The 24594-nt window shown below is 44.9% G+C and overlaps 1 protein-coding gene across 1 annotated transcript in view; it reads right to left on the bottom strand.

Annotated features, from left to right (window-relative positions):
• Window positions 1–24322, bottom strand: part of LOC134387422 (carcinoembryonic antigen-related cell adhesion molecule 5-like) — a 53943-nt gene extending 29621 nt beyond the window's left edge. Inside the window, exons 1-10 of the mRNA XM_063109900.1 lie at window positions 24259–24322; window positions 22908–23267; window positions 19081–19359; window positions 18438–18692; window positions 16736–17014; window positions 14565–14819; window positions 12881–13159; window positions 10713–10964; window positions 6930–6988; window positions 6090–6197 (exon numbers count right to left, since the gene is read on the bottom strand). Coding sequence (XP_062965970.1) covers window positions 6090–6197; window positions 6930–6988; window positions 10713–10964; window positions 12881–13159; window positions 14565–14819; window positions 16736–17014; window positions 18438–18692; window positions 19081–19359; window positions 22908–23267; window positions 24259–24322 — 2190 coding nt within the window. The remainder of the gene's footprint in view (window positions 1–6089; window positions 6198–6929; window positions 6989–10712; window positions 10965–12880; window positions 13160–14564; window positions 14820–16735; window positions 17015–18437; window positions 18693–19080; window positions 19360–22907; window positions 23268–24258) is intronic.
• Window positions 24323–24594: the final 272 nt, after the last annotated feature.

Below are 24594 nucleotides of genomic sequence, written 5' to 3'. Positions count from 1 at the left end.
AATGTGATTTTTCCGATCAGAATGGATTAAAGTTAGAAATCAATAAGAAACAAAGCTCTGGAAACCATACAAACACATAGAAATTAAACAACATTCTGCTTAATGACATATGGGTCCAAGAAGAAATTAAACAGGAAATCAAAAAGTTTCTTGAAACTCATGAAAATAATAACACATCATACCAAAACCTGTGGGATACAGAAAAAGCAGTACTAAGGGGGAAATTTATCACATTAAATGCTTAGTTCAGAAGAATGGAAAGATGGCAAATAAACAACCTAATGCTTCACCTTAAAGATTTGGAAAAACAAGAACAATCAAAATCTAAAGCTAGTAGAGAGAAAGAAATAATTAAAATCAGAGCAGAACTAAATGAGAGAAACCCGCAAAACAATACAAAAGATCAATGAACAAAAAGTTGGTTTGTTGAAAAGATAAATAAAATAGAAAACCTTTAGCAAACTTAACTAAGAAAAAAAGAGAGAAGACCCAAATAACAAAAATTAGAAATAAAAAAGGTGAAATTACAACTGACAACTCAAAAATATGAGAAATCATTAGAGACTAGTATAAATTTCTATGTGCTAAGAAATTTGAAAATCTGGAGGAAATGGATAAATTTCTCGACATGGTCAGTGGATACAAAATAGTGGAGATAGGAGGAATGTGCTCTAGTGTTCCATAGTAAGGTAGAGAAACTACAGTCAACAACAAAGTATTGTATATCTCTGAGTAGCTGGTAAAGATGATGTTAAATGTTCCCAACACAAAGAGATGACAAATGTTCGATGTGATGGATATAGTAAGTGCTCAGATATGATCATTGTGCACAATAAGAATGGACCCAAATATCATATTATGAACCATACATGTACGTAAAAATGATGGCTCAAAGAAAATGAATTAAAGAGATAGAAAAAGAGAGTAGAGCAGTTGTTACCCATGGTAGGTAAAGGGAGGAGGGAAGAGAGGATGGGGAAATGTTGGTTGACCAGTACAAAGTGACAAAGTTCCAGGTAGACAAGAAGAATAAGTTCTGGTGCTCTAGGGTGACTATAGCTAATAATATTGTATTATATATATATATATATATATATATATATATATATATATATATATATATATCAAAATAGCCAAAAAAGAGGATCTCAAAAGTTAGAACCACAAAGCAATGACAAATGTTTAGATGATAGATATAGGAAATATTCTGATTGGATCGCTATACAATATATGCATTCAATGAAAGAACAATCTGTACCCCGTGAACATGTACAATGATAATAAAATAAAATAAAATACTAATATAAAAAAATTAAAAATATATTGCATTGTTGCTGTAGGGGTTCTGATACTCCCTTTTCGTTCTTTCATTCATTTTTTTGATTTTAATTTAATTTTCTTTTAACTTCTCACTATGCATTGTAGTTGATCTTCATGTCCCTTTACCCATTCTTCTTCCTCCCACCTTCCCCCTGCCACTACATCATAACTGTTCACTTAGCAAGTTCAAGGAATAGTAATGATTGTTGTGTCTTCTTCCCCTCCCTTTTATCAGTTTGTAATTTTTATTTATTTATTTTTAGATCCCACAAATAAGTGAGAACATGTGGTATTTCTCTTTCTGTGCCTGACTTGTTTCACTTAATATAGTTTTCTTAGTCCATCCATGTTGTTGTGAATGGTAGTATTTCATTCTTTTTTTATAGCAAAGTAGTATTCCATTGTGTAGATATACCACAGTTTCTTTATCCACTCATCTGATGATGGACATTTGGGCTGGTTCTAACTCTTGGCTATTGTAAATAGGGCTGCAATAAATGGGAGTTCAGGTATCCCTTCAGCATGATGATTTCCATTCCTCTGGGTATATTCCCAGCACTGGAATAACTGGATCATATGGTAGATCTATCTGCAATTGTTTGATGAAACTCCATACCATTTTGCATAAATGCTGCACTATTATGCAGCCCCACCAACAGTGTATGAGAGTTCCTTTTTCTCCACAACCTTTCCAGCACTTATCATTCTCAGTCTTTTAGAAACTAGCCATCCTGACTGGAGTGAGATGGTATCTCAAAGTGGTCTTTATTTGCATTTCCCAGATGATGAGTGATGAAGAGTATTTTTTCATGTGTCTTTTTAGCAGTCATATATCTTCCTTTGAGAAATGCTTATTCAGCTCCATTGCTCATTTTTTAATTGGGTTATTTGGGGTTTTTGCTGTAAAGTTGTTTGAGTTCCTTCTATATTCTGGATATTAGTCCTTTGACATATGAACATTTTGCAAATATTTTCTCCCATTCTGTTGGTTGTCTTTTTCACTCTGTTGATTCTGTTTAGTTTCATATAATCACATTTGTTTATTTTTCCTTTGTTTGCCTGTGCTTTTGGGGTCATATTCATGAAGTCTGTACCCACTTCTACTTCCTGGAGTGTTTCAACTATGTTTTCCTTAAGGAGTTTTATTGTTTCAGGATGTATATTTAATTCTTTAATCCATTTTGAGTTGATTTTGGTATATAGCAAGAGGTACGGGTTTGGTTTCATTGTCCTACATATGAATATCCAGTTTTCCTGGCACCATTTGCTGAAGAGGTAGTCTCTTCCCTAGTGTGTAAACTTGTTGCTTTTGTCAAAGATCAGATGGCTGTAGGTGTATCAGTTGACTTCTGAGTTCTCTATTCTATTCTGTTGATCTGTGTGTCTGTATTTATGCCAGTACCATGCTGTTTTGGTTGTTATAACTTTATAGTATAGTTTAAAGTCAGTTAGTGTTATGCCTGCAGGGTTTTTTTGTTATTATTGTTTGTTTGCTCAGGATTCCTTTCACTATGTTTGGTCTTTTCTTATTCCATACGAATGTCCAGATAGTTTTTTCCATTTCTGAGGAAAATGTCATTGGAATTTTTATGTGGATTGCATTGAATATGTAGATCACTTTGGATAATATGGACATTTTCATAATGTTAATTCTTATGATCGAAGAGCATGGGATATCTTTCCGTTTATACCCCGAGAAAAACAACTTTACCAAATCAAAACTGCGTCACTTATGGTTATTGTGATTCCAAATTACCTTGGTAATGTTCACACACTTCTCTAGAGCACAAACAAAACAATACAGGTTTGGAGAATTTTCATACATAACATTGACTGGAGTTTCAAATGGAGGAGTTCTGCACCATTTACTCAGTCCAGTTTCTGGCTGGCCCAGACAGCCAATTAAAACCCCCAGAGGGTCATATGCCCTCTCACAACAGAAACTAACTTCTGGATGAAGTTCAAGAAGGTGGAGATCTAGATGCCCTGGATCCAAATCAACCCCATGATTTCCTGTCTTCTAGTAACCTAACCTACCTACTGAACCCAGGTCTGTTTTGCTGTGACATTCAAACCCAGTTTGGATCTAAAATTTTCCCATACAAACTTACATAGCTGAAAATGCAAATCTTTGGAGCACTGGAATCTGAGAGAGAACTTATTCACAATCCCCAGATGCGGCAAGTAAAGAGTGAGCACAATGAGCTCAGCAGGTACCTATGCCTGGTTACTTCATGCTCCTGGGGATCACCGGAGCTCTGCTTCAGATCCTGTCAACTGCACCAAATACACCAAAGAGAAAAACCTTAGACAAATTTAAGTTTCAACTGAGTTTATTCGAGAAAAGAAAACTCAAAACAAAACAGAGCAAAATGAAGCAAAGTAAAACAAAAATTATTCAAGTATTAATCAGCCCCCTGAACCAGAGCAGGATCAGAAAACTTCAACCAATAACATGATTTGACAACATTATTAGAAAATGTAAGCACAGGGTAAAAACAGTTTACTTTGTTACAGCTTAATTGGTTAATTGGTTACAGAGCCTCCAGCAGTTAACTCAATATTGGTTTGGTGTTCAAATAGATGGTCTCCCATAAATACGGTTTACCAGTAAGTTTAAAACAAGTCTAGATCGGGACAGGGGGAAAGGTGAGGGGTTATGACAGCTCTCTCCCAAAGTCAGCTTTGCCAAATTTCGGTGACAGTACACGTTAGTTTTCCTACAGAGTCCTGGATGTACCTTTTTATCTATTGACATTGAAGGGAGTGGCTGTACCAGGCACCTGAAGGTGCTGCATTAAGGAGGAAAATATAGGGGAGACTTCTTTCCTTTTGCCCTGAAGGAAAAGGATCCCCTAGGAATGAGGGTGAGAGACTTGGAATACTTCTGCAGTGCAGTGAGCTGGACAGGCTGCATTCCTTCTTTTTTACTTTTCAATAAACTGTTTCTGTGTCTGTTGGGATGGGGAGGCTGAAGACAGTTGTGTTGATTGCCAGGCATTGAAGTTCAAGGGGGAATATACAACTTCATCCATCTGAAAAGTATGAGCAGTGATCAGTCAAGTCAGTGTCACAGGTCAGGGTCTTGCCTTGCCTAGCATGATTCAGCACCACATGCAGATTCCTCTTTTCACTATGGAGAAGCTAAGAGAATGTTACCGATTGCTTGCTAGCATCCTGATGAAAGGTCACTGGAAAAGACAGATTATGCTGCTCATAGTGTAATATGTCGGTATAGCCATGAGAACAAACAGACCACAAATACATAGAACAATATGGGTAAATCCCTCAGAACCATGTTGAGTGAAAGAAGCCAGACACACACAGGGTTATGCTGTTTTTTTTCATTTATGTAAGAGCACAAACAGGCAAAATTAATCTAGAGCTTTGGAAGAAAGGATTATGCTTTCTCTAAGGACAAAAGTGACTGGAAGAGTTTTTCAGGAGGGAGGGGTCATGTAGTATTTCTTGATTTGGGCTCTGCTTACATGCATGTGTCCAGCTTGTGAAAGTTCATACACTGTGAAAGCATGTTTATAATTTGAACACTTTTCAGTATATATGTGTGTACTCCATTGAGATGTTAAGATGAGAAAAGCTGTGTAAAATAATTATAAAATAAAGGAACCAGGACCTCAGAGCCATTAGAATGGAAATTACCCTTTTGACAATAAGAGCAGAGCCAGACTGAAGGTAGGGAAGACAGAATAATTTAGTGCCTTCCTTGTTCTGGGCATTGTGCTGGGTGCTTTATAAATGTTATCTTGTTTCATCCCTTCAACTTCTTTTTGAAGTAGGCAGAATTTTACAGATGACAAGAATCAAAAATGTAGAGTTACTTGCCCAAGGTCACAAAACCACTAAGTCACACCTGGTCTCAAACACAGAATAGGGATAGTTCCAGTGCACATTCTTGCTATGAGTAGACTGAGGGGCATGATTAATCAATACTTCTTTGTTGTTGCTGCATTGAGGAACTTTGACCCAAACTTGACCTCACATTTGTGTCTTCAGAAATATCCCATTCTATGCAGAGACATTTCCATGAGAAAATGAGCCATGGAACTGGCTGTGTTTACTCTGTTAGGGGAGTTGTCAGAATGGTCCTGACATAGGGACACAAAGAAGAGTTATCAATCTCTGGAAATGCAAAGCCAACTTATGGCCTGTAGTTTCTAGCTGAGGAAGGTGGCAGATGGGGGACTGGGGGGAGGTAGCCCATGATCACTGAAAGAATTTGCTTCCCTCAGAGCCTTTGGTGCAGATCCAGCATTAGTACCAGAGTGGGAGCAGGGATAGAGCCACAGGAGGCCTCAATCCACTTCTGAAGGATTCTACCAGTTCTCAATGCCTTGATTTTTTATCAAATGTGTTTCTCAGTAACACGTCACATTGGCAAGGGGGGCATTGAGGTCCACAGCTCCCAGAGCATGCACAAGACAAGGAAAGTCTCACCCAGGGAGAATGCCCACATCTGTAACAGAGGCAGGAGGGGGAAGGAGTAAGGATGAGGAAATGGGTCCTAGAGACATGGGATCTGACTCAGGCCTGCCTGGCCTAGGTGTGTGAGCCTCTCTTCTGGGGATTTCTCAGGGGCCTCTTGTGGCTAGGAAGAATATGAGACCTAAGCCAACTGAGGGTTGGGAAGTGGAGCCTCCCTCTGTAAAAATTCAGAAGAGAGGGAGTGGTTTGGGAATCCAGGACTCCCTTCCAGGGCAGGGCACGTGGTGGAACACACCAGTTCTCAATGGGTGGTTGGCTTTACTTACTGTGGTTGGAGGCTGAGGGTTTGTGCTCTGTCTGATTGTGCTGGTCACTTGCCCTAAATAAATATCAGACACTGTGACTGTTATTCCAAAGTCCAGGATCTCTGCTCCCTGAATTAGGAAGGACATGGTCAGTAGATGATTCCTTGAGGCTCCTTGGTGTTCATTCATACTGTGGATGGTACTGCCTTTTCCCTTGGGGCCTCATTCTTTAATCTAACCATGATCCCTTCCAGTGTTTACTCCTTTCCTTTTTGCTGGGTGTTCACATTTAGGTCCATTCTTTATTGACTGCTTCTGTTGGTACTTCTTACCCTAAGACATTTCCTGTTTTGTATTTCAGGGGTAGATTCTGGTTTTCTGTCACTTTACTTATTGTCCCAGAGAACTTTGGTTGTTTCTTCTCTCTCTTAGGTTTTCTTTCTATCTCTCCCTCCTCCTGCTACTGTGGCCAACAGAGCTTTCCCCTGCAGCTCCTTTCATCTCCTCATTTATATTTCTTCTTGGACTTTGGCTTCTTTCACTGGGGGACAGAGGAACATCATTGGGCCTGTTCCTCTAACCCAGATGGGGATGGGAATAACCATGTACAAGAGACAGTGGGGTACAGAGAGCATGAAGACCAGGGAAGAAGAGACCTGCAGAAATTAGTGCCAAGAAACAGGAGTTCAGGTAGGAGGAGGAGGAGATCCAGTCACAGAGATGGAGGTGAAGAAGACCTTTTCCTCTCCCGAGCATGGCAGTGAGCCTTGGATAAAACAGAAGCAAAGAAAAAGATATCATACCTACCAATCTTCCCCCAAACATACCAGGGCTGCTATGTCAGAGCCACCCCGGCAGTACTCCAATCACGATGCCAACAAGCAACCCAGCTGAAATGCCTGGAGAACTTCCTGTTACTGGCTTATCTGTCATGGAAAAGAAAAAGATGAAAGAATGAAGGTGGAATTGTTTTACAGTATGGGTGTCCTGGGTAATGACTCTCAGCCTGAATAGTCTCTATTTGTTCCTTCAAGAAATATATTTTCTCTGGGAAGGTTGCTGGGAGGTGATTAGGCAAGTATATCCTTGTGATTTTTCTTCTCTCTCACTGTGTTTCTAGGTTGGTGATAAGTCTTCGCTCAATTCCATCTTGGCCTTTCTGCACTCAGATGTTTTTGAAGGCTTTGGAAATGTGAGAAAGGCTGACTGCTCTTTTGGTATGTTGTTGTAACTTCCTACTTTCCTGGTTGCATCTTTTTCTCAGTGTCCCATTTTTAGGGCAGCCATGAATATGTGGCTCTCAGGTCTCCTATGGCAAGGGCTTAACTGATGGAAGCCCCAGGCTACTGCTTTCTGAATTCACGACCTCCTTTGCACAGAGATCATGCTACCCACGGGCTCCCAGTGGAGGTATGTAGGCAAGACCATTTCCAAGAGACATGGTTTTCCTCTGATGGGGACTGCCTCAAGGACTCCCATCAGTGTTGCAGAAACTCTCATCGAACTGTGCTGCAGGCTAAAACTTCCTTGCTTCTCTTTCTCCTTCACAGGGATCCGCTCCACTTCATGGTGCAGGGCTCTCTCAGGCTCCTCCCACTCCTGCCCCACTTTACCTCACCAGTGTTTTCTGTAATAGATATCATGCATGTCTCATCTTGGCTGCATCTCAGGGGGTAAAAACTAAATCAACAGGCTTGAGACTTTGCCTTTTAATTCCTTTTTTCCTTCTCCCATATTTATGCAGTAACCATGTCCTAGTAGGTATTTCGTATAGTGCCCTCTCCCCCATGTATATAATAAGTTTTGCATCTGTTTGTTGTTCTTTATTTATGTTGGAACCATTTTGGGTGGAGCACTCTCCAGTGAACTGAAGGCTGATGATTGATGCTAATGCTATTTACTGTTACAGGGCACTTACTATATGCCAGTTCTTGTGTTAAGTTCTTTACATCTATCTCATTTGATCCATATGATAACCCTGTCAGGTAGTCAGTATTTCCATTTTACAGATGAAACCATTGCAGCTTAGGGTGGTGAAAAACTTACCCAAAGGGCTAGTATGAGGTGGATCTTGGATTTAATTTTAGAACTACCTGTCTTCAAGGCTAATGACAATGGTAGTAATATCAGTTAAGAGTTATGGAACAATTCTTCTGCGTGTGTCATTTTGCTGAAGTTTTGATTAACTGTTACATAAAATCTTCAAAATAATACCATGAAGAAGGTAGTCATTGTAATTTTCAGATGAGGAATCTGAGGCTCAGCTACGTTAAGAATCATGTACAAGACATTTAAAACTGCAAAAGCATACATTAAAAAAGAAGAAATATCTCAAATCAACAACTTAAGTTTCCCACTTAAAGATATATTTAAAAAAAACAAACTAAAGCCAAAGCTAGTGGAGAAAAGGAAACAATAAAAATTAGACTGGAGATAAATAAAATGGGGAAGAGAAAAACAGTAAAAAAAAATGAAACAAAAAGTTGGTTTTCCAAAATTTAAAAAAATTCGCAACCTTTAAATACTTTCACTAACACAAGAACAGAGAAGATTCGTATCATTAAAATCAGAAATGAAGGTAGAGACATTACTAATTGTGCAGAAAAAATAAGAATTATTAGAGTACTATGAATAATTGTATGGTAACAAATTGGTTAACCTAGATGAAATGGACAGATTCCTAGAAACACAAAACTTACCAGAAGGAATCATGAAAAAATTAAAAATCTGAATAGTCCTATAACAGTAAGGAGATTAAATCAGTGAAAACATCTGACAAGACTCAGCATTCGTACATGATAAAAGCACTCAAACTAGGAATAGAAGGAAATTACTGCCACATAATAAAGACCACATATAAAAAGTTCACAGTGAACATCATACTCTGTGGTGAAAGGCTGAAGACATCCCCTGTAAGATCAGGAACAAGGTAAGGATGCCTGCCTTTGCCAGTTTTATTCAACATAGTATTGGAAGTCCTAGCCATAGCAATTAGGGAAAAAAATGTAAACAATTTGTATCCAAAATGGAAAAAATTGACAACATTTCTGTTTGCACATTACATGAACTGAAATGTAGAAAACCTACAGATCTGAAGAAAAACCCCTTTATCTAATAAAGAAATTCCACCAAGTTGCAAGATACAAAATCACCACATGAAAATTACTTGTATTTCTATACAGTAACAATGAACGTTCCAAAAGCAAATTAAGAAAATATTTCCTTTACTAGATTTTCAAAAAGAATAAAATATATAGGAATAAACTTAACCAGGACTTGTACCTTGAAAACTACTAAACATTGTTGAAAGAAATTAAAGAAGACCTAAATAAATGGAAAGACATCCCATTTTTATGGGTTGGAAGACCTAATGTTGTTAAGATGACATTTCTACCCCAAATAATCTAAATATGCAATGCAATCCCTTTTAAAATTCCAGGGACATTTCTTGCAGGTATAGAAAATCAATCCTAAAATTCATGGAATTGCAAGGGAACCCAAATAGCCAATCTTGAAAAAGGAAAACAAAGCCGGAGGACTCCCACTTACTGATTTCAAAATTTGCCACAAAGCTACAAAAACCAAAACAGTGTAGCATGACAGTGTAGTATGGGCATAAAGAAAGACATATAGACCAATGGAATGGAATAGAAAGCCCAGGAAGAAATGCTCGCATATATGGCCAAAAGATTTTTGACAAGAGTGCCAAGACTATTCAATGGGGAAAGGATAATGTTTTCAACAAACGATTTTGAGAAAACTGGATATTTATGCAAAACAATGAAGTTCAATCTTTACCTAACACCACGTGCAAAAATTAATTCAAAAATGGATCAAAGACCTAAATGAAAGAGCTAAAACTATGAAACTTTTAGAAGAAAACACAGAGTGAGAGCTTCATGATGTTAGATTGGCAATAATTTCTCAGCTATGACAACAAAAACACAGGCAACAAAAGAAAAATTGGACTTCATGAAAATTAAAATCTTTTGTACATCAAAGAACATCACTAAGAAGGTAAAAAGACCACCTACAGAATGCGAGAATTACTTGCAAATCATATATCTGTTAAGAAATTAATATCCAGAATATATAAAGAATGACTACAATTCAACAGGAAAACTAAAGAACACAATTAAAAATTGGCAAATGACTTGAATAGACGCTCATCCAAAGAAGATAAACAAATGCCCAACAAGCACGTGAAAAGATGCTTAAGATCACTAATCATCAGGAAAATGGAAATCAAAACCACAATGATATACCAGCTTACTATATTTTTTGTAGCACATGCAGTAGGTAAAAGAAAGCAAAAAGGTGACAAGGGGACCTGTTAGTGACAGAAGCAACTTGACCTTGATGACTCTTTTTCCTGTCCCTTCTGTGAAGCTCTTCCCACTACATGGAACTTCTAAAGGCTGAGAGAACCCCCTTCTCACATTCCAGTAAGGTCCTAAGGTCAGCCATGAGAAACCAGAGAAGAAAGGCGAGGAGAGAGCCTGGAGAGATGGAGTGGGAGGGCTCATGGGGAGAATTAGGGTTTTGTTTGTGCCTGGGAGATGCAGGCTGAGAAAAAAATTTTTTTTCTGGCATTTCTTTGCAAACAAGGTAGACACCACCCCAGAGCTTGGTGCCGAAGCTGCCAGACTGTGATTGTCTTAACTGTGGTCCTGTTGAGGCCTGTGGCAGAGTTACAGGCAAGGCAGGTATAGGATCCACTATCACTCACAGTGATGTTGGGGATAAAGAGCTCTTGTGTGGATTGCTGGGGTCTCCCATTGATAAGCCACGAATACTGTGTGGGTGGGTTAGAGGCTGAGTAGCAGAAGAGACTGAGGTTTGCTCCTGTACTGCAAGATGAGTCTGGGAAGGAAATGGTGGGGGTGTCCAGGCCATCTGGAACAAAGAGAATAAAGCCACACAATACGTCCCCTAGGGGAAGGGGACATGCCTTGTCTGTAGAAGGGTCACTGTATCCCTCTAAGCCATGTCAACCTTGCTTTAAAAAGTTCCAGCCATGGGCTTCTGGTCAAGATGGAGGAATGGGCAGTCCCAGTGTCACTCTCTCACACAAATTAACCAATTTACAACTATAACAAAGCAACAACAGCCAAGTTGGGGCTGCTAGAGATCAGGGGAAGAGGAGAAGAGACCTACAGAGTGCATGAAGGCAGGAGAAGCCATGATGAGAGAAAGAAAAAACCGCTCTGACCATTTTGTGCCAGGGCCATTTTAAGGCTGGAGCTGCCAAATGCACAGAGCAGGAGCCGGCAAAAGCCACAGCTCTGCCCTTTGGATGAAGTTGCTTTGAGGCAGCAGGGGAGAAGAGGGCCTTGGTGGCTCCAGACCAGCAAGACCACTAAGAGGGCTCCCGTGGACCCACATAAGAGTGAGGAGCCACAACAACTGAAAAAAAGGAGCTACTTAGAGGCCAGTGAGTCATCGCAAGGATCTAGCACATGGCCCATGTGGGCGGTGGGGGAGACAGGCTGACCCAGGGAACCCTGGGGCACAGCAAGGACAGCTGACCTGCACCCCAATCCGCAGAGGACGACTCAGAGGAGACTGGTCCGGAATATAGAATTGCGTGGGGTGCAGTTTGATGAAAAGACTCAGGCCCAGATCAGAGTTTCTACACAACCCTGGTGCACCAGGTCTCTGGAGAGCCAGAAGTAGGTATAAGTCAACCATTACACCGTGAGCTGCACAAAAAGCCTTCCCTCGGGAAGCAGCAGAAAAGCAGCAATTTATCTAAACCACACAGCTCAAGTAATGGTCCAAACATGAAGTTCCCCTCTTTTAGAAGTAAGCAAAGGACAAAACATGAGTCCCAGCTCTGGGACACCGCCAGTGCCTTGGAGCCCATCAGGGGTCCTGAGGCATGAAGGCAGACACCAGACCACCTCCCACAACCAGGCACATCACGAGTGCCTCGGGGTCCACCCAGGGACTTGAGGTGAGGATCTGGGGTTTGGACCCCTCCCCACCCAGGCACACCACCAGCATCAAAGAGCACGCCAGAAACATCACCTCCATGTGGGTGGCCCACCACAGACACCACAGTAAGCACGGCTGCCACAAAAGTGGCTAGACGTCACAACCATCATGCAGATGGTCTGCCAGCCACTGCAGTGCATTGACACAAGGAGAGACACCAGCAGAGACCAAAGAAAATAAGAGGATGTCTCTCCACAAAGCCCATTCCAGAGTGACAGAAGAAGCATCTGCTCTGCAATAATATTGAGGGACCCGAACATACCTTTCAGCATTGGACAGATGATCTAGGCAAGAAATCAACAGAGTAACTATTACTCTTTCAGAAAGAGGAAGAAATGTAGGGTTATCAGAGGTGGGAGGGGAGAGGGAGAGGGGCTATGGAGAGATTGGACAAGGGGCATAAAGAATAAGTATAAATTGTAACAATATATATGCTAGTAATATTGATATGATCAACATATTTCAACATTAAACCCCCCAAATATGTATAATCAGTTATGATTCAATGAAAAAATTTTTAAAAAGTTCCAACCATAACCCCTGTGCTCACTGAGCCTTAGTCTGAGACATTAACTTGCTCCTCCCATCACATGTCGTTGATCCTGAGCCTCCCAAGACAGGAGCAAGCCCTCCCCTCCTCTTCTTGGCTCAGGGCTCGATGTGCCCGAATAGGCTTGGGGCAGGAAGACATGGCCAGCCTGTGTGTCCGGGAGTGAAGGCTTGTGTACCTGGACATGGGAGGGACTGAGTGTCCTGGACTCTGGCTGCGTGGATTTGGGCTGACAGCCTGGGACATGGGAACAGGTGTTACTCACAGGTAATATTCAGGGTGAATGCGTCACTGCGGCTGGTGCTCACTGGGTTCTGGGTTTCACACTCGTAGGGTCCTGCGTCATTCCTCGTGACACTGAGTAAAGTGAGAGTCCTGTTGTCCAGGGACAGATCCAGCCTGGGACTGACCTGGAGCCTCTGACCGTTTATCCACCACATGTAGGTTGTGTCCTGAGTCTCAGGTTCACACGTTAATGCCACAGAGTCCTCGTCCTCCACAGGGTGGGAGTTGTTACTTGTGATGGAGGGTTTGGGTAACTCCGCTGTACAGAGACCAGAGAGAACATTGCCCTGTGTGGTACCTTTGAGTTCCTCAAAGGTATCTTTCAATCACAGTTGGCATCTCTCACCTCTCAGCTTACCTGAGTCCCTAATAGAACCAGGCAGGTGTGTATGTCACAAGACAGATGCAGTAGGATCTGGGTGCTCAGAGAATGTGATGCTGCCTGCTCTGTCTGGGAGAAACTCAACTTTCTCACATGGGAAATGAGCAGCAACACTTGGTTGTGGACAGACACAGGACATGTAGTCACAAGTCTCCCGTTGCCTCTCCAGGTTTGTTGTTGACAAGGTGACTGCCTTACTGACCTTGGGACATGTGGGTGCTGAGTGCCTTCCAGCGGCACAGTCCTACACTGCCTAGCTGAGGTGTGTTTTCTCTGAGGCCTTCCTTTCGAAAGATATCTGGGATGGGTCATGATGGGGACTGGATGTTTGAGCAGAAATAAAACACATGAAATACCAGGAACAAGCCTGGTGATCAGTTTAGTAGTCAGGGTGTGTGCCAGAAGGTGGGGATACACACGCACACACTCACACCATACATGTATTTGTATATGCCCGGTCCTCCTCATTCTCTCACTCTGTATATATATTTTGGCACAGCCCCTTCCCTCTGTGCAGGACTCCATGGCTGAGTCTCTCTGCTTCTCCAAGTGAACATCACTCACTGTCGTATGTGGTCATCACATGCGATGGTGTCCACAGGTTTGTACGACTGGTGACATCACAGCCAGGACACAGCTCGCAGGCATCTGTCCCAAGACTCGCTCGCATCCCATTTCCCTGCAACCTGACCTGAGGGAGGCCCTGGTGTCCACTGGTGTCATGTTTAGCCAGATTCAGGACAGGCCACCTGGGCACCTTCTCCACCTGCCCCAGTCCCACCCCAGATGGAATCAGAGCAGAGCAGTGACTGGGAGAGCCGGGAGAAGAGCAGGAATTAGAGCTACGATTTGCTCACCCTCATCTGTGGCATTTCCTCCTTTCATTTGGGGAAATACAGTATGAGCTTGTTTCAAACGCTTGTATGTTCCTTGTAGCTCATGGAGTAGGTAAAAGAAAACAAAGAGGTGACAGGATGGGATGTGTTAGTGACAGAGAAAAGAAACTTGACCTTGAGGACTCTTCTTTTTTCCCCACTCTCTGAAGCCCCTGCCACTGTATGGGTCTTTATGAAGCTGTTCCAAGGTCAGCCATGAGAAATCAGAGAAGCAAAGGGAGGAGAGAATCTGCAGAGATGGAGTGGGAGGACTCATGGGGATAATTAGGCTTTTGCTTGGACCTATGTGACACCAGCTGAGAAAGAAATGTTTTCCTGGATTCTCTTTGCAAACCAGGTAGACTGCACCCCAGAGCTTGGTGTCGATGCTGCAGGGATCCACTTACCATAGACTGTGATCGTCTTGACTGTGGTCCTGTTGAGGCCTGTAGCAGAGTTATAGGCAAGGCAGGTATAGGATCCACTATCATTCACAGTGATGTTGGGAATAATGAGCTCTTGTGTGGATTGATGGGACCTCCCATTGATAAGCCACAAATACTGTGCGGGCGGGTTAGAGGCCGCGTAGCAGAAGAGGCTGAGGTTTGCTCCTGTACGGTAAGATGAGTCTGGGGAGGAAATGGTGGGGGTGTCCGGGCCATCTGGAACAAAAATGAATACAGACACACATGATGTCCTCTGGGGGAAGGAGCACGCCTTGTCTGTAGAAGGGTCACTGTATCCCTCTGAGCCATGTCAAACTTGCTTTAAAAAGTTCCAGCCATGGGCTTGTGGTCAAGATGGAGGAATAGGCAGTCCCAGTATCACTCTCTCACACAAATTAACCAATTTACAACTATAACAAAGCAACAACAGTCAAGCTGGGGCTGATAGAGCTCAGGGGAAGAGGAGGAGAGACCTACAGAGGGCATGAAGGCAGGAGAGGCCATGATGAGAGAAAGAAAAAACTGCTCTGACCATTTTCTGCTAGGGCCATTTTAAGGCTGGAGCTGCCAAATGCACAGAGCAGGAGCCGGCAAAAGCCACAGCTGTGCCCTTTGGATGAATTTGCTTTGAGGCAGCAGGAGAGAAGAGGGCCTTGGTGGCCCCAGACCAGCAAAACCACTAAGAGGGTTCCCGTGGACCCACGTAAGAGTGAGGAGCCACAACTGAAAAAAAGGAGCTACTTAGAGGCCAGTGAGTCATCACAAGGATCTAGCACATGGCCCATGTGGGCGGTGGGGGATACAGGCTGACCCAGGGAACACTGGGGCACAGCAAGGACAGCTGACCTGCACCCCAATCTGTGGAGGATGACTCAGAGGAGACTGGTCTAGAATATAGAATTGCATGGGGTGCAGTTTGATGAAAAGACTCAGGCCCAGATCAGAGTTTCTACACAACCCAGGTGCACCAGGTCCCTGGAGAGCCAGAAGCAGGTATAAGTCAACCATTACACCCTAAGCTGCACAAAAAGCCTTCCCTAGGGAAGCAGAAGAAAAGCAGCAATTTATCTAAACCACACAGCTCAAGTAATGGTCCAATCATGAAGTTCCCCTCTTTTAGATGTAAGCAAAGGACAAAAAATGAGTCCCAGCTCAGGGACACCACCAGTGCCTTGGAGCCCATTGGGGGTCCTGAGGCATGAAGGCAGACACCGGACCACCTCCCACAACCAGGCACATCGCCAGTGCCTCAAGTTCTACCCAGGGACCTGAGGTGAGGATATGGGGTTTGGACCCCCTCTCCACACCCAGGCACACCACCAGCATCAAAGAGCATGCCAAAAACATCACCTCCATGTGGGTGGCCCACCACAGACACCACAGTAAGCACGGCTGCCACAAAAGTGGCTAGACATCACAACCATCATGCAGATGGCCTGCCAGCCACTGCAGTGCATTGACAGAAGGAGAGTCACCAGCGGAGACCAAAGAAAATAAGAGGATGTCTCTCTCCACAAAGCCCATTCCAGAGTGAAAGAAGAAGCATCTGCTCTGCAATAATGTTGAGGGACCCAAACATACCTTTCATCATTGGACAGATGATCTAGGCAAGAAATCAACAGAGTAACTATTACTCTTTCAGAAAGAGAGAAGAAATCTAGGGTTATCAGAGGTGGGAGGGGAGAGGGAGAGGGGCTATGGAGAGATTGGACAAGGGGCATAAAGAATAAGTATAAACTGTAACAATATATATGCTAGTAATATTGATTTGATCAACATATGTCAACATTAAACCCCCAAAATAAGTATAATCAATTATGATTCAATGAAAAATTTTTTTAAAAGTTCCAACTATAATCCCTGTGCTCACTGAGCCTGAGTGTGAGACATTAACTTGTACCTCCCATCTCATGTCGTTTATCCTGAGCCTTTCAAGACAGGAGCAAGCCCTCCCCTCCTCTTGGCTCATGGCTGAATGTGCCCGAATAGGCGTGGGGCAGGAAGACATGGCCAGCCTGTGTGTCCGAGAGTGAAGGTCTGTGTACCTGGACGTGGGAGGGACTGAGTGCCCTGGACTCTGGCTGCGTGGATTTGGGCTGACAGCCTGGGACATGGGAACAGGTGTTACTCACAGGAAATATTCAGGGTGAATGCGTCACTGCGGCTGGTGCTCACTGGGTTCTGGGTTTCACACTCGTAGGGTCCTGTGTCATTCCTCGTGACACTGAGTAAAGTGAGAGTCCTGTTGTCCAGGGACAGATCCAGCCTGGGACTGACCTGGAGCCTCTGACCATTTATCCACCACACGTAGGTTGTGTCCTGAGTCTCAGGTTCACACGTTAATGCCACAGAGTCCTCGTCCTCCACAGGGTGGGAGTTGTTACTTGTGATGGAGGGTTTGGGTAACTCCGCTGCACAGAGAACAGAGAGAACATTGCCCCGCGTGGTGCTTTTGATTTCCTCAAAGGCATCTTTCAATCATAGTTGGCATCTCTCACCTCTCAGCTCACCTGAGTTCCTAAGAGAACCAGGCAGGTGTTTGTGTCACAAGACAGATGCAGTAGGATCTGGGTGCTCAGAGAATGTGACGCTGCCTGCTCTGTCTGCGAGAAACTCAACTTTCTCACATGGGAAATTAGCAGCAGCACTTGGTTGTGGACAGACACAGGACATGTAGTCGCAGGTCTCCCGTTGCCTCTCCGGGTTTGTTGCTGACCAGGTGACTGCCTGACTGACCTTGGGACATGTGGGTGCCGAGTCCCTTCCAGCTGCACAGTCCTACACTGCCTAGCTGAGGTGTGTTTTCTCTGAGGCCTTTCTTTTCAAAGATATCTAGGATGGGCCATGATGGGGACTGGATGTTTGAGCAGAAATAAAACACATGAAATACCAGGAACAAGCCTGGTGATCAGTTTAGTAGTCAGGGTGTGTGCCAGAAGGTGGGGATACACCCCCTCCCCCACACACTCACACCCACACTCACACCATACATGTATTGGTATAGGCCCAGTCCTCTTCATTCTCTCTCTCTGTATATACATTTTGGCACAGCCCCTTCCCTCCATGCAGGACTCCATGGCTGAGTCTCTCTGCTTCTCCAAGTGAACATCACTCACTGTCATATGTGGTCATCTCATGCGATGGTGTCCACAGGTTTGTACAACTGGTGACATCAGAGCCAGGACACAGCTCACAGGCAACTGTCCCGACGCTCGCTCTCATCCCATTTCCCTGCAACCTGACCTGAGGGAGGCCCTGGTGCCCACTGGTGGCACGTTTAGCCAGATTCAGGACAGGCCACCTGGGCACCTTCTCCACCTGCCCCATTCCCACCCTAGATGGTGTCAGAGCAGAGCAGTGACTGGGCGAGCCGGGAGCAGAGCAGGAAGTAGAGCTACGATTTGCTCATCCTCATCTGTGGCGTTTCCTCCTTTCATTTGGGGAAATACAGTATGAGCTTGTTTCAAAGGCTTGTGTGTTCCTTGTAGCTCGTGGAGTAGGTAAAAGAAAACAAAGAGGTGACAGGACGGGATGTGTTAGTGACAGAGAGAAGAAACCTGACCTTGAGGACTCTTCTTTTTTCCCCACTCTCTGAAGCCCCTGCCACTGTATGGGTCTTTATGAAGCTGTTCCAAGGTCAGCCATGAGAAATCAGAGAAGCAAGGGGAGGAGAGAATCTGCAGAGATGGAGTGGGAGGACTCATGGGGATAATTAGGCTTTTGCTTGTACCTATGTGACACCAGCTGAGAAAGAAATGTTTTCCTGGATTCTCTTTGCAAACCTGGTAGATTGCACCCCAGAGCTTGGTGTCGATGCTGCAGGGATCCACTTACCATAGACTGTGATCGTCTTGACTGTGGTCCTGTTGAGGCCTGTAGCAGAGTTATAGGCAAGGCAGGTATAGGATCCACTATCATTCACAGTGATGTTGGGGATAATGAGCTCTTGGGTGGATTGCTGGGGCCTCCCATCGATAAGCCACGAATACTGTGCGGGTGGGTTAGAGGCCGCGTAGCAGAAGAGGATGAGGTTTGCTCCTGTACGGTAAGGTGAGTCTGGGGAGGAAATGGTGGGGGTGTCCGGGCCATCTGGAACAAAGAGAATAAAGCCACACATGATGTCACCTGGGAGAAGGGGATACTCCTGGTCTATTGAAGGGCCATAGTATTGCTTTGATCTGTGTCCCAACCTTGTTTTAATCCCCCATGTTCACTGAGCCTGAGTCCGAGACCCTAACCTGTTTCTCACTTCCCGTTCTGTTGACCTTGAGATTCCCAAGACAGAAGCAGGCCCTCCCCTCCTGTTCTTCCCTCGAAGCTTGACCTATCGGGATTTGCCTTGGTCAGATATCATGGCCATCCTGAGTGTCTCGGAGTGAGGGTCTCTGTACTTGGACTTGAGGGACTGAGTGGTCTGGCCTTTGGCTGTTGTGACTTGCGCTGGCAGTCTGGGTCAGGGGGAACAGAAGTTACTCACAGGAAATATTCAGGGTGACTGGGTCACTGCGGCCAGTGCTCACTGGGTTCTGGGTTCCACATTCATAGGGTCCTGTGTCATTCCTCATGACACTGAGTAAAGTGAGAGTCCTGTTGTCCGCGGACAGATTTAGCCTGGAACTGAGCTGGAGGCTCTGACCATTTACCCACCACGCGTAGGTTGTGTCCTGAGTCTCAGGTTCACATGTTAATGCCACAGAGTCCTTGTCCTCCACAGGGTGGGAGTTGTTGCTTGTGACAGAGGGCTCAGGTAACTCCACTGCACAGAGAACAGAGAGAAGATTGTCCTGTGTGATACCTTTGATTCCTCCAAAGGCATTTTTCAATCACAGTTGGCATCTTTCATCTTTCAGCCAACCTAAGTTCTTAAAAGAACCAGGCAGGTGTATGTGTCACAAAATAGATGTATGAGAATTTGGGGGCTCAGAGAATGTGAGGCCACCTGCTCTGTGTCTATGAGAAGCATGCTTTCTCACATGTGAACTGAGCAGCAGCACTTCATTATGGACAGACATAAGACCGGGAGTTACAGACCCCCTGGCCTCTCTCCTAGTTCCTCACTCACAAGCTGACTCCCTGACAAACCTGGGGACATGTGGGTTCTGAGTCTCTTCCAGCTGTACAGTCTTACATTGCTCCACCTAGGAAAGTTTTCTCTGAGACTTCCCTTTTAAAGGATATTCTAGGATGGGTCATGATGGGAACTGGGTGTTTGAGCAGAAATGACAAACAGAGACCAGGGGCAAGTATGGAGTGAGTTCAGCAATGAGGGCACAGGGCCACAAGGTGGGAAAGTTCTGCCCAGGTGTTTGATGGTGACTGACTTGATCTAGTGAACTAATAATAGTGAAGCATAATCCAAGGAATGAGCTAGAAAAGAGTGAGGGGAACAGGCAGTAGCTGTTGGCTTTGGCAGCAAAGCCATGTTCTCTATCCTTGCTCTTTGATGTCCATTCTCCCACTGCACCTGTATGGACCATGTGTGTTTGGTGGATGTGGGATAAAAGTTGGAAAAGTTAAATTTCTGCCATAGATGAACATTGTTACTAGTACCCAGGATCTAGAACCAATTTCTGAAAGGAGTATATCTCTGCAGAGCAGGGTAAGGTCTTAGGCACAGCTCTGAAGTCCAGCAGGATCACAGTATGCTCAAAGGAAGATGCTAAAGTCACTTTGAAATCAGCGACTCCCTTGGTAGAGAGAGACCTGTGAGTGCTGTTAAGAGGACAGAACTGGTCAGAGGGGAAGGCTGAGGTGTCTCAATTATATAAAGGGAGAATGAAGAGGGTGGAGCAAGATGGCCAAGTAGAGTAGTCTGGCGCTTGTCCCCCTCCCCACAAAAGAGACCAAAGCGACAAACAACTGCATTTGGACTGGAATGACTGAAGAAGTATGCTGCAGAGCACGAGCGGAGTGAAGAAACCTTATGGAACACAGAAGATAGCACCGTAGAGAGCAGAACTACAGAGACTGGCTTGGGGTCAGACAGAGAAAAGGTGAGCTGGAAAAACCCCATCTGTTTACACTGCTGCCACAATCGTCACTAATCTCTGCCAGAGGAGGGTCCCCCAGTCCTCACAGGTCCCAAAGCCACTTGGAGAGTAACTGGGAGTTTGTGCAGCTTCACCACCTCATAGTAGAAGACCAGGGAGAGGAACCCAACCCCCAGCCTAAGCAGTTAAGTTACAGTGTCATCTTGAAGCTAAACACTTGGCTAGAGTGTAGCCTGCCTGGGCAGCTGGTGGAAACAGTCTTCCTCTGTCCTCAGGGCCCACCTTCATTCCACCACATTCACAGGGGTGTCTCCAGGACCACGACTCCAGGTGCCTGGTGCCTAGGTTAGACAGAAGACCGATACCCCAGCATTTGAACCCACATGGCATCCCCTGCTCCCACCCTCCCAGGTAAACAAACAGACCTACCTGCTCAGAGGGAAACTGCTAGTAAGTGGTGGTCCACCACATTCGCACACACCTGCCCTGCACAACCCATGGGCCTGGTAAGCCCACAGGTGCCCACATCAGCCAACAACCAGTCTGCCAGTAGCCCTTCCTTTCCCCCTGACCCTCTACAGAGCTGCCAGGGCCTGCTTCACCAGTGTACACCTGCTCCCAGACCAACAATGGTCAGGCAGTGGACTGCCTTCTCATAGCAAGCCTCTACAGATCCATCAGACTCTGCTGTTTCCTGAATGACAGCAGAGCAGGCAGTGGCTGTGACCCTCCATGAAAGGCCTCTACAGAGCTTCTGGACCTGGCTGTGCCCTTGTAGGCTTGTTCCAGGCCCAATGCCTGATCCAATGGCTCTCTACAGAATTGTGAGACCCTGCAGCACTAGTCACCTGCTCTCTGAATGACAGCAGAAAGGGCAACAGCTTTTCCTTATTACAGTAGGCCTCCGCAGAACTGCCAGACCTGCCTGCACCCTTGCAGGTTTGGTCCAGGCTTAGTAGCTAATCCAGCAGCCCTCCACAGGGCTGCTGGTCCCTGCTGCTCTGGTGTATGCCTACTGCTTGTCTGACAGTGAACCAGGCGGTGGCCTTGCCTCTCTCTGGTAGGCCATAATGAAGTTGCTAGACCTTGCTACATCCTTGTTAACATGCTCCAGGCTTTACTGCTTATCCAGCAACCCTCCCCAGAACCGCCAGACTCTGCTGCACTGGTGTGTGCCTGTACGTGCTGAACAGTGAATTGGGTGGTGTCTTGCATCCTCAGGCAGGCCTGCATAAAGCCATCTGGCTCTGCTGTGCCTATGCATGCCAGTTGCTGCCCAGACAGTGACATCCACTCCTTTGACAGGCCTTGGAAAAGTTGTCCCACCTTGTACCCAGGCTCACCCATTTCCAGTCCAAAATCTCATCAGGCAGTGCACCACCACCTGGAGACAGCATCAGAGCTGCACCCACCCATGGCCTAATAGATGAGCAGGCCGAAACTCTGAGCCTCAGAGAGATCAGCAAACAGCCATTTGGCTCTCTGTGTCCACACATGCCTGGCCCAACAACTAGCCAGGAAGCTCCAACCCAGTAAAACAGTACAAGTGTTTGCACACATTCCTGCAGATATCACGTAAGGGGATTACAACCAAAGAAATGACCCAGAAACTATGCTACTGAGTCCATGCAGAACAAAGTCAATGCCATATATCCAACAGATACCTTAGGACTCACCTTAGGGCAAAAAATCATTTCATGTAATCCACTCCGTAAAATTTGGAAAAGCATCTACTCAGTTATGCATGCAGATATCAGGGTTTGTATACAGAAACATGAAAAAGCAAGGGAACGTGATGATCCCAAAGCAACACAGTAAGGTTCCAGCAACAGATGCCAAAGAAGAGGGCAGTTACTAAATGCCAGTAAAGGAATTTCAAATAATGATCTCAATGAGACTCAATGTGATACAAGGGAATACAGACAAACAGTTCAGTGAAATCAGGAAAACAATTCAGGATCTGAATGAGAAATTTAACAAAAAGATGAAATCAGGAAAAAGAACCAAACAAAAATCTTGGAGTGAGGAATTCAATGAATAAAATGAAAAATACAACTGAGAGCTTCACCAACAGATTAGATCAAGCAGAAGAGAGAATTTCTGAACTTGGAGACAGATCTTTTGAAATAGCCCAATCAGAGGGGAAAAGAAATTTTTTTATACATGAAGAAAGCTTATGAGAATTATGGGACACCATTTAGTGAACATAATGCAGAGGGGGATGTAGGCACAGTCTAGGCCATACAGTCCTCTGTGTGTGTGAAGTAGAATTGACCCCACCCCAACAACCAGAGGTCATAGAGGAATCACTTACAGTATACATGGAACTGTCCGGATACTTGCTCAGTGCTGAGATACGCATCTGTGGTTTGTAGTGTGTAGTATCCTGTGTCCTCCACAGTGACATTCTGGAACAGTAGGGATCCATTTGGGAATACTCTCTCTCGACCGCTGTATGCAGGCCCTGAGATATTTACTTGATTATATATAACATATGATATAATAAGTTGGTTGTTGAGCACTCCTTGCCCTTTGTACCAGTGATAGGCTAGAAGATTCTCTGGCAGGTTGTGGACTAGCAGAAGAACATCCTGCGCTTCAGCAGCATTGAAGGGCACTGATTCAACAGTGAGTTGAGCAGTGTGGGGTGGGATCCAGAAGGTTAAAAGTGAAACTAGGAGGGAAGAGTGAGAATAAGTAAATATTGGGACCTACGTATTGGGTTGGAAGGATGGAGCCCTGGGTTCTGACTAGGTCTCCTTATCTTTCAGCTTGGGGTTTCTGTGTGTATGTGTGTGTGCATGCATGTGTATATGACATGTATGTATGTGTGAGTATGTATGTGTGTGTGTGTCCATGTGTGTGTGAGTGAGTATGTGTGTGTGAGTGAGTGTGTCTCCTACTCAGTCAAGGTCAGCAGTGTGACCACTACTGCTTCAGTGCCTCTGAAGTTGCCATTCCCTCTATTTGGAATGCTCTTCCCCGTTGTCTGCAGGACTCCCCCACACTGCCCTCAGATCCCTCCTCACATTTGGGCATTCTTGGGAGAAATGTTCCCTGACCTCCTCCTCTAGAGCCCCTGGGTCTTCACTTTCTGACCTTTCCTTGCTCTGTTCCCTCCTTGGCTCTTGTTGGCCCCTAACCTCACCTTCTAGATCTCTTTGCTTGTGTGTTTTCCTCCCCACTACAGCACGAGCTCCATGAAGGCAGGGGCTTGTGTGATCATTTATGTATTTCAGTGCCTGGAACAGGCTGACGATACCTGTGGATGAACTGATGAGTGTTCCCAGGGCCCTGTGAGTCCTGGTGGTTTTTTGCTAGTTTCTGAGGTAGGTGGTTAAGCACAGTGTTTAATGCCCCAGTTGTGTTCTTATATGGAGTGTCCTTCTGACCAAGTTATTATTATCATTTTCCAAAATGTAGTGTTTGGTGATGATTAACTTGGGAAACAAAGAGCAAATGAGATTTTTCTGCCCCTTCTCAATCCCAGAGAAATGTGATTTTCCTGTTGCTGAGACTTCTCTGTCTCTTTGGTGTCTTCTCCCTTCAGGTTCCAAACAGAAGCCGCCTGTTCCCTCTCAGAGCCCTGTCCTCCTCAAGAACATGCCAGCCAGTCTCTGTGCTCTCATCCACCTGCCCACTCCCAGGGATTGGTCCCCTCTCACCTGTGAGCAGGAGTCCCTGCCATGGGATGTGACCTTTGCAGGGAGAGGCTGAGGAGGGCTCCATGGTCTCTGTCCTGCTCTGTGGAGAAGACAGAGCTCGGTTGCCTGCAGAGCTCGGTTGCCTGCTCTGTCCTCCGTCTGTGGAGAAGAGCTTCTGCTCCAGTAATGCTCTGAAGCACTGCTGCTGAGATGTGTCACCTCTGCTGTCCTTCCTCCCTCTGCACTGAGCCTCCTGGGGCAGGAGCACTTCCCAGGTCACATGGGCAGGGGCGGGGTCTCAGCCAGGATACCTTTCTCCCTTACCCTCTCAGTCCTACCTTCTTTGTGCATATCTCC

Source organism: Cynocephalus volans, chromosome 10 (genome assembly GCF_027409185.1).
Source record: "Cynocephalus volans isolate mCynVol1 chromosome 10, mCynVol1.pri, whole genome shotgun sequence".
Classification (NCBI taxonomy): Eukaryota; Metazoa; Chordata; class Mammalia; order Dermoptera; family Cynocephalidae; genus Cynocephalus; species Cynocephalus volans.
The sequence above is the reverse complement of the archived record's forward strand: the minus strand, read 5'-3'. Positions and strand labels throughout refer to the sequence as shown.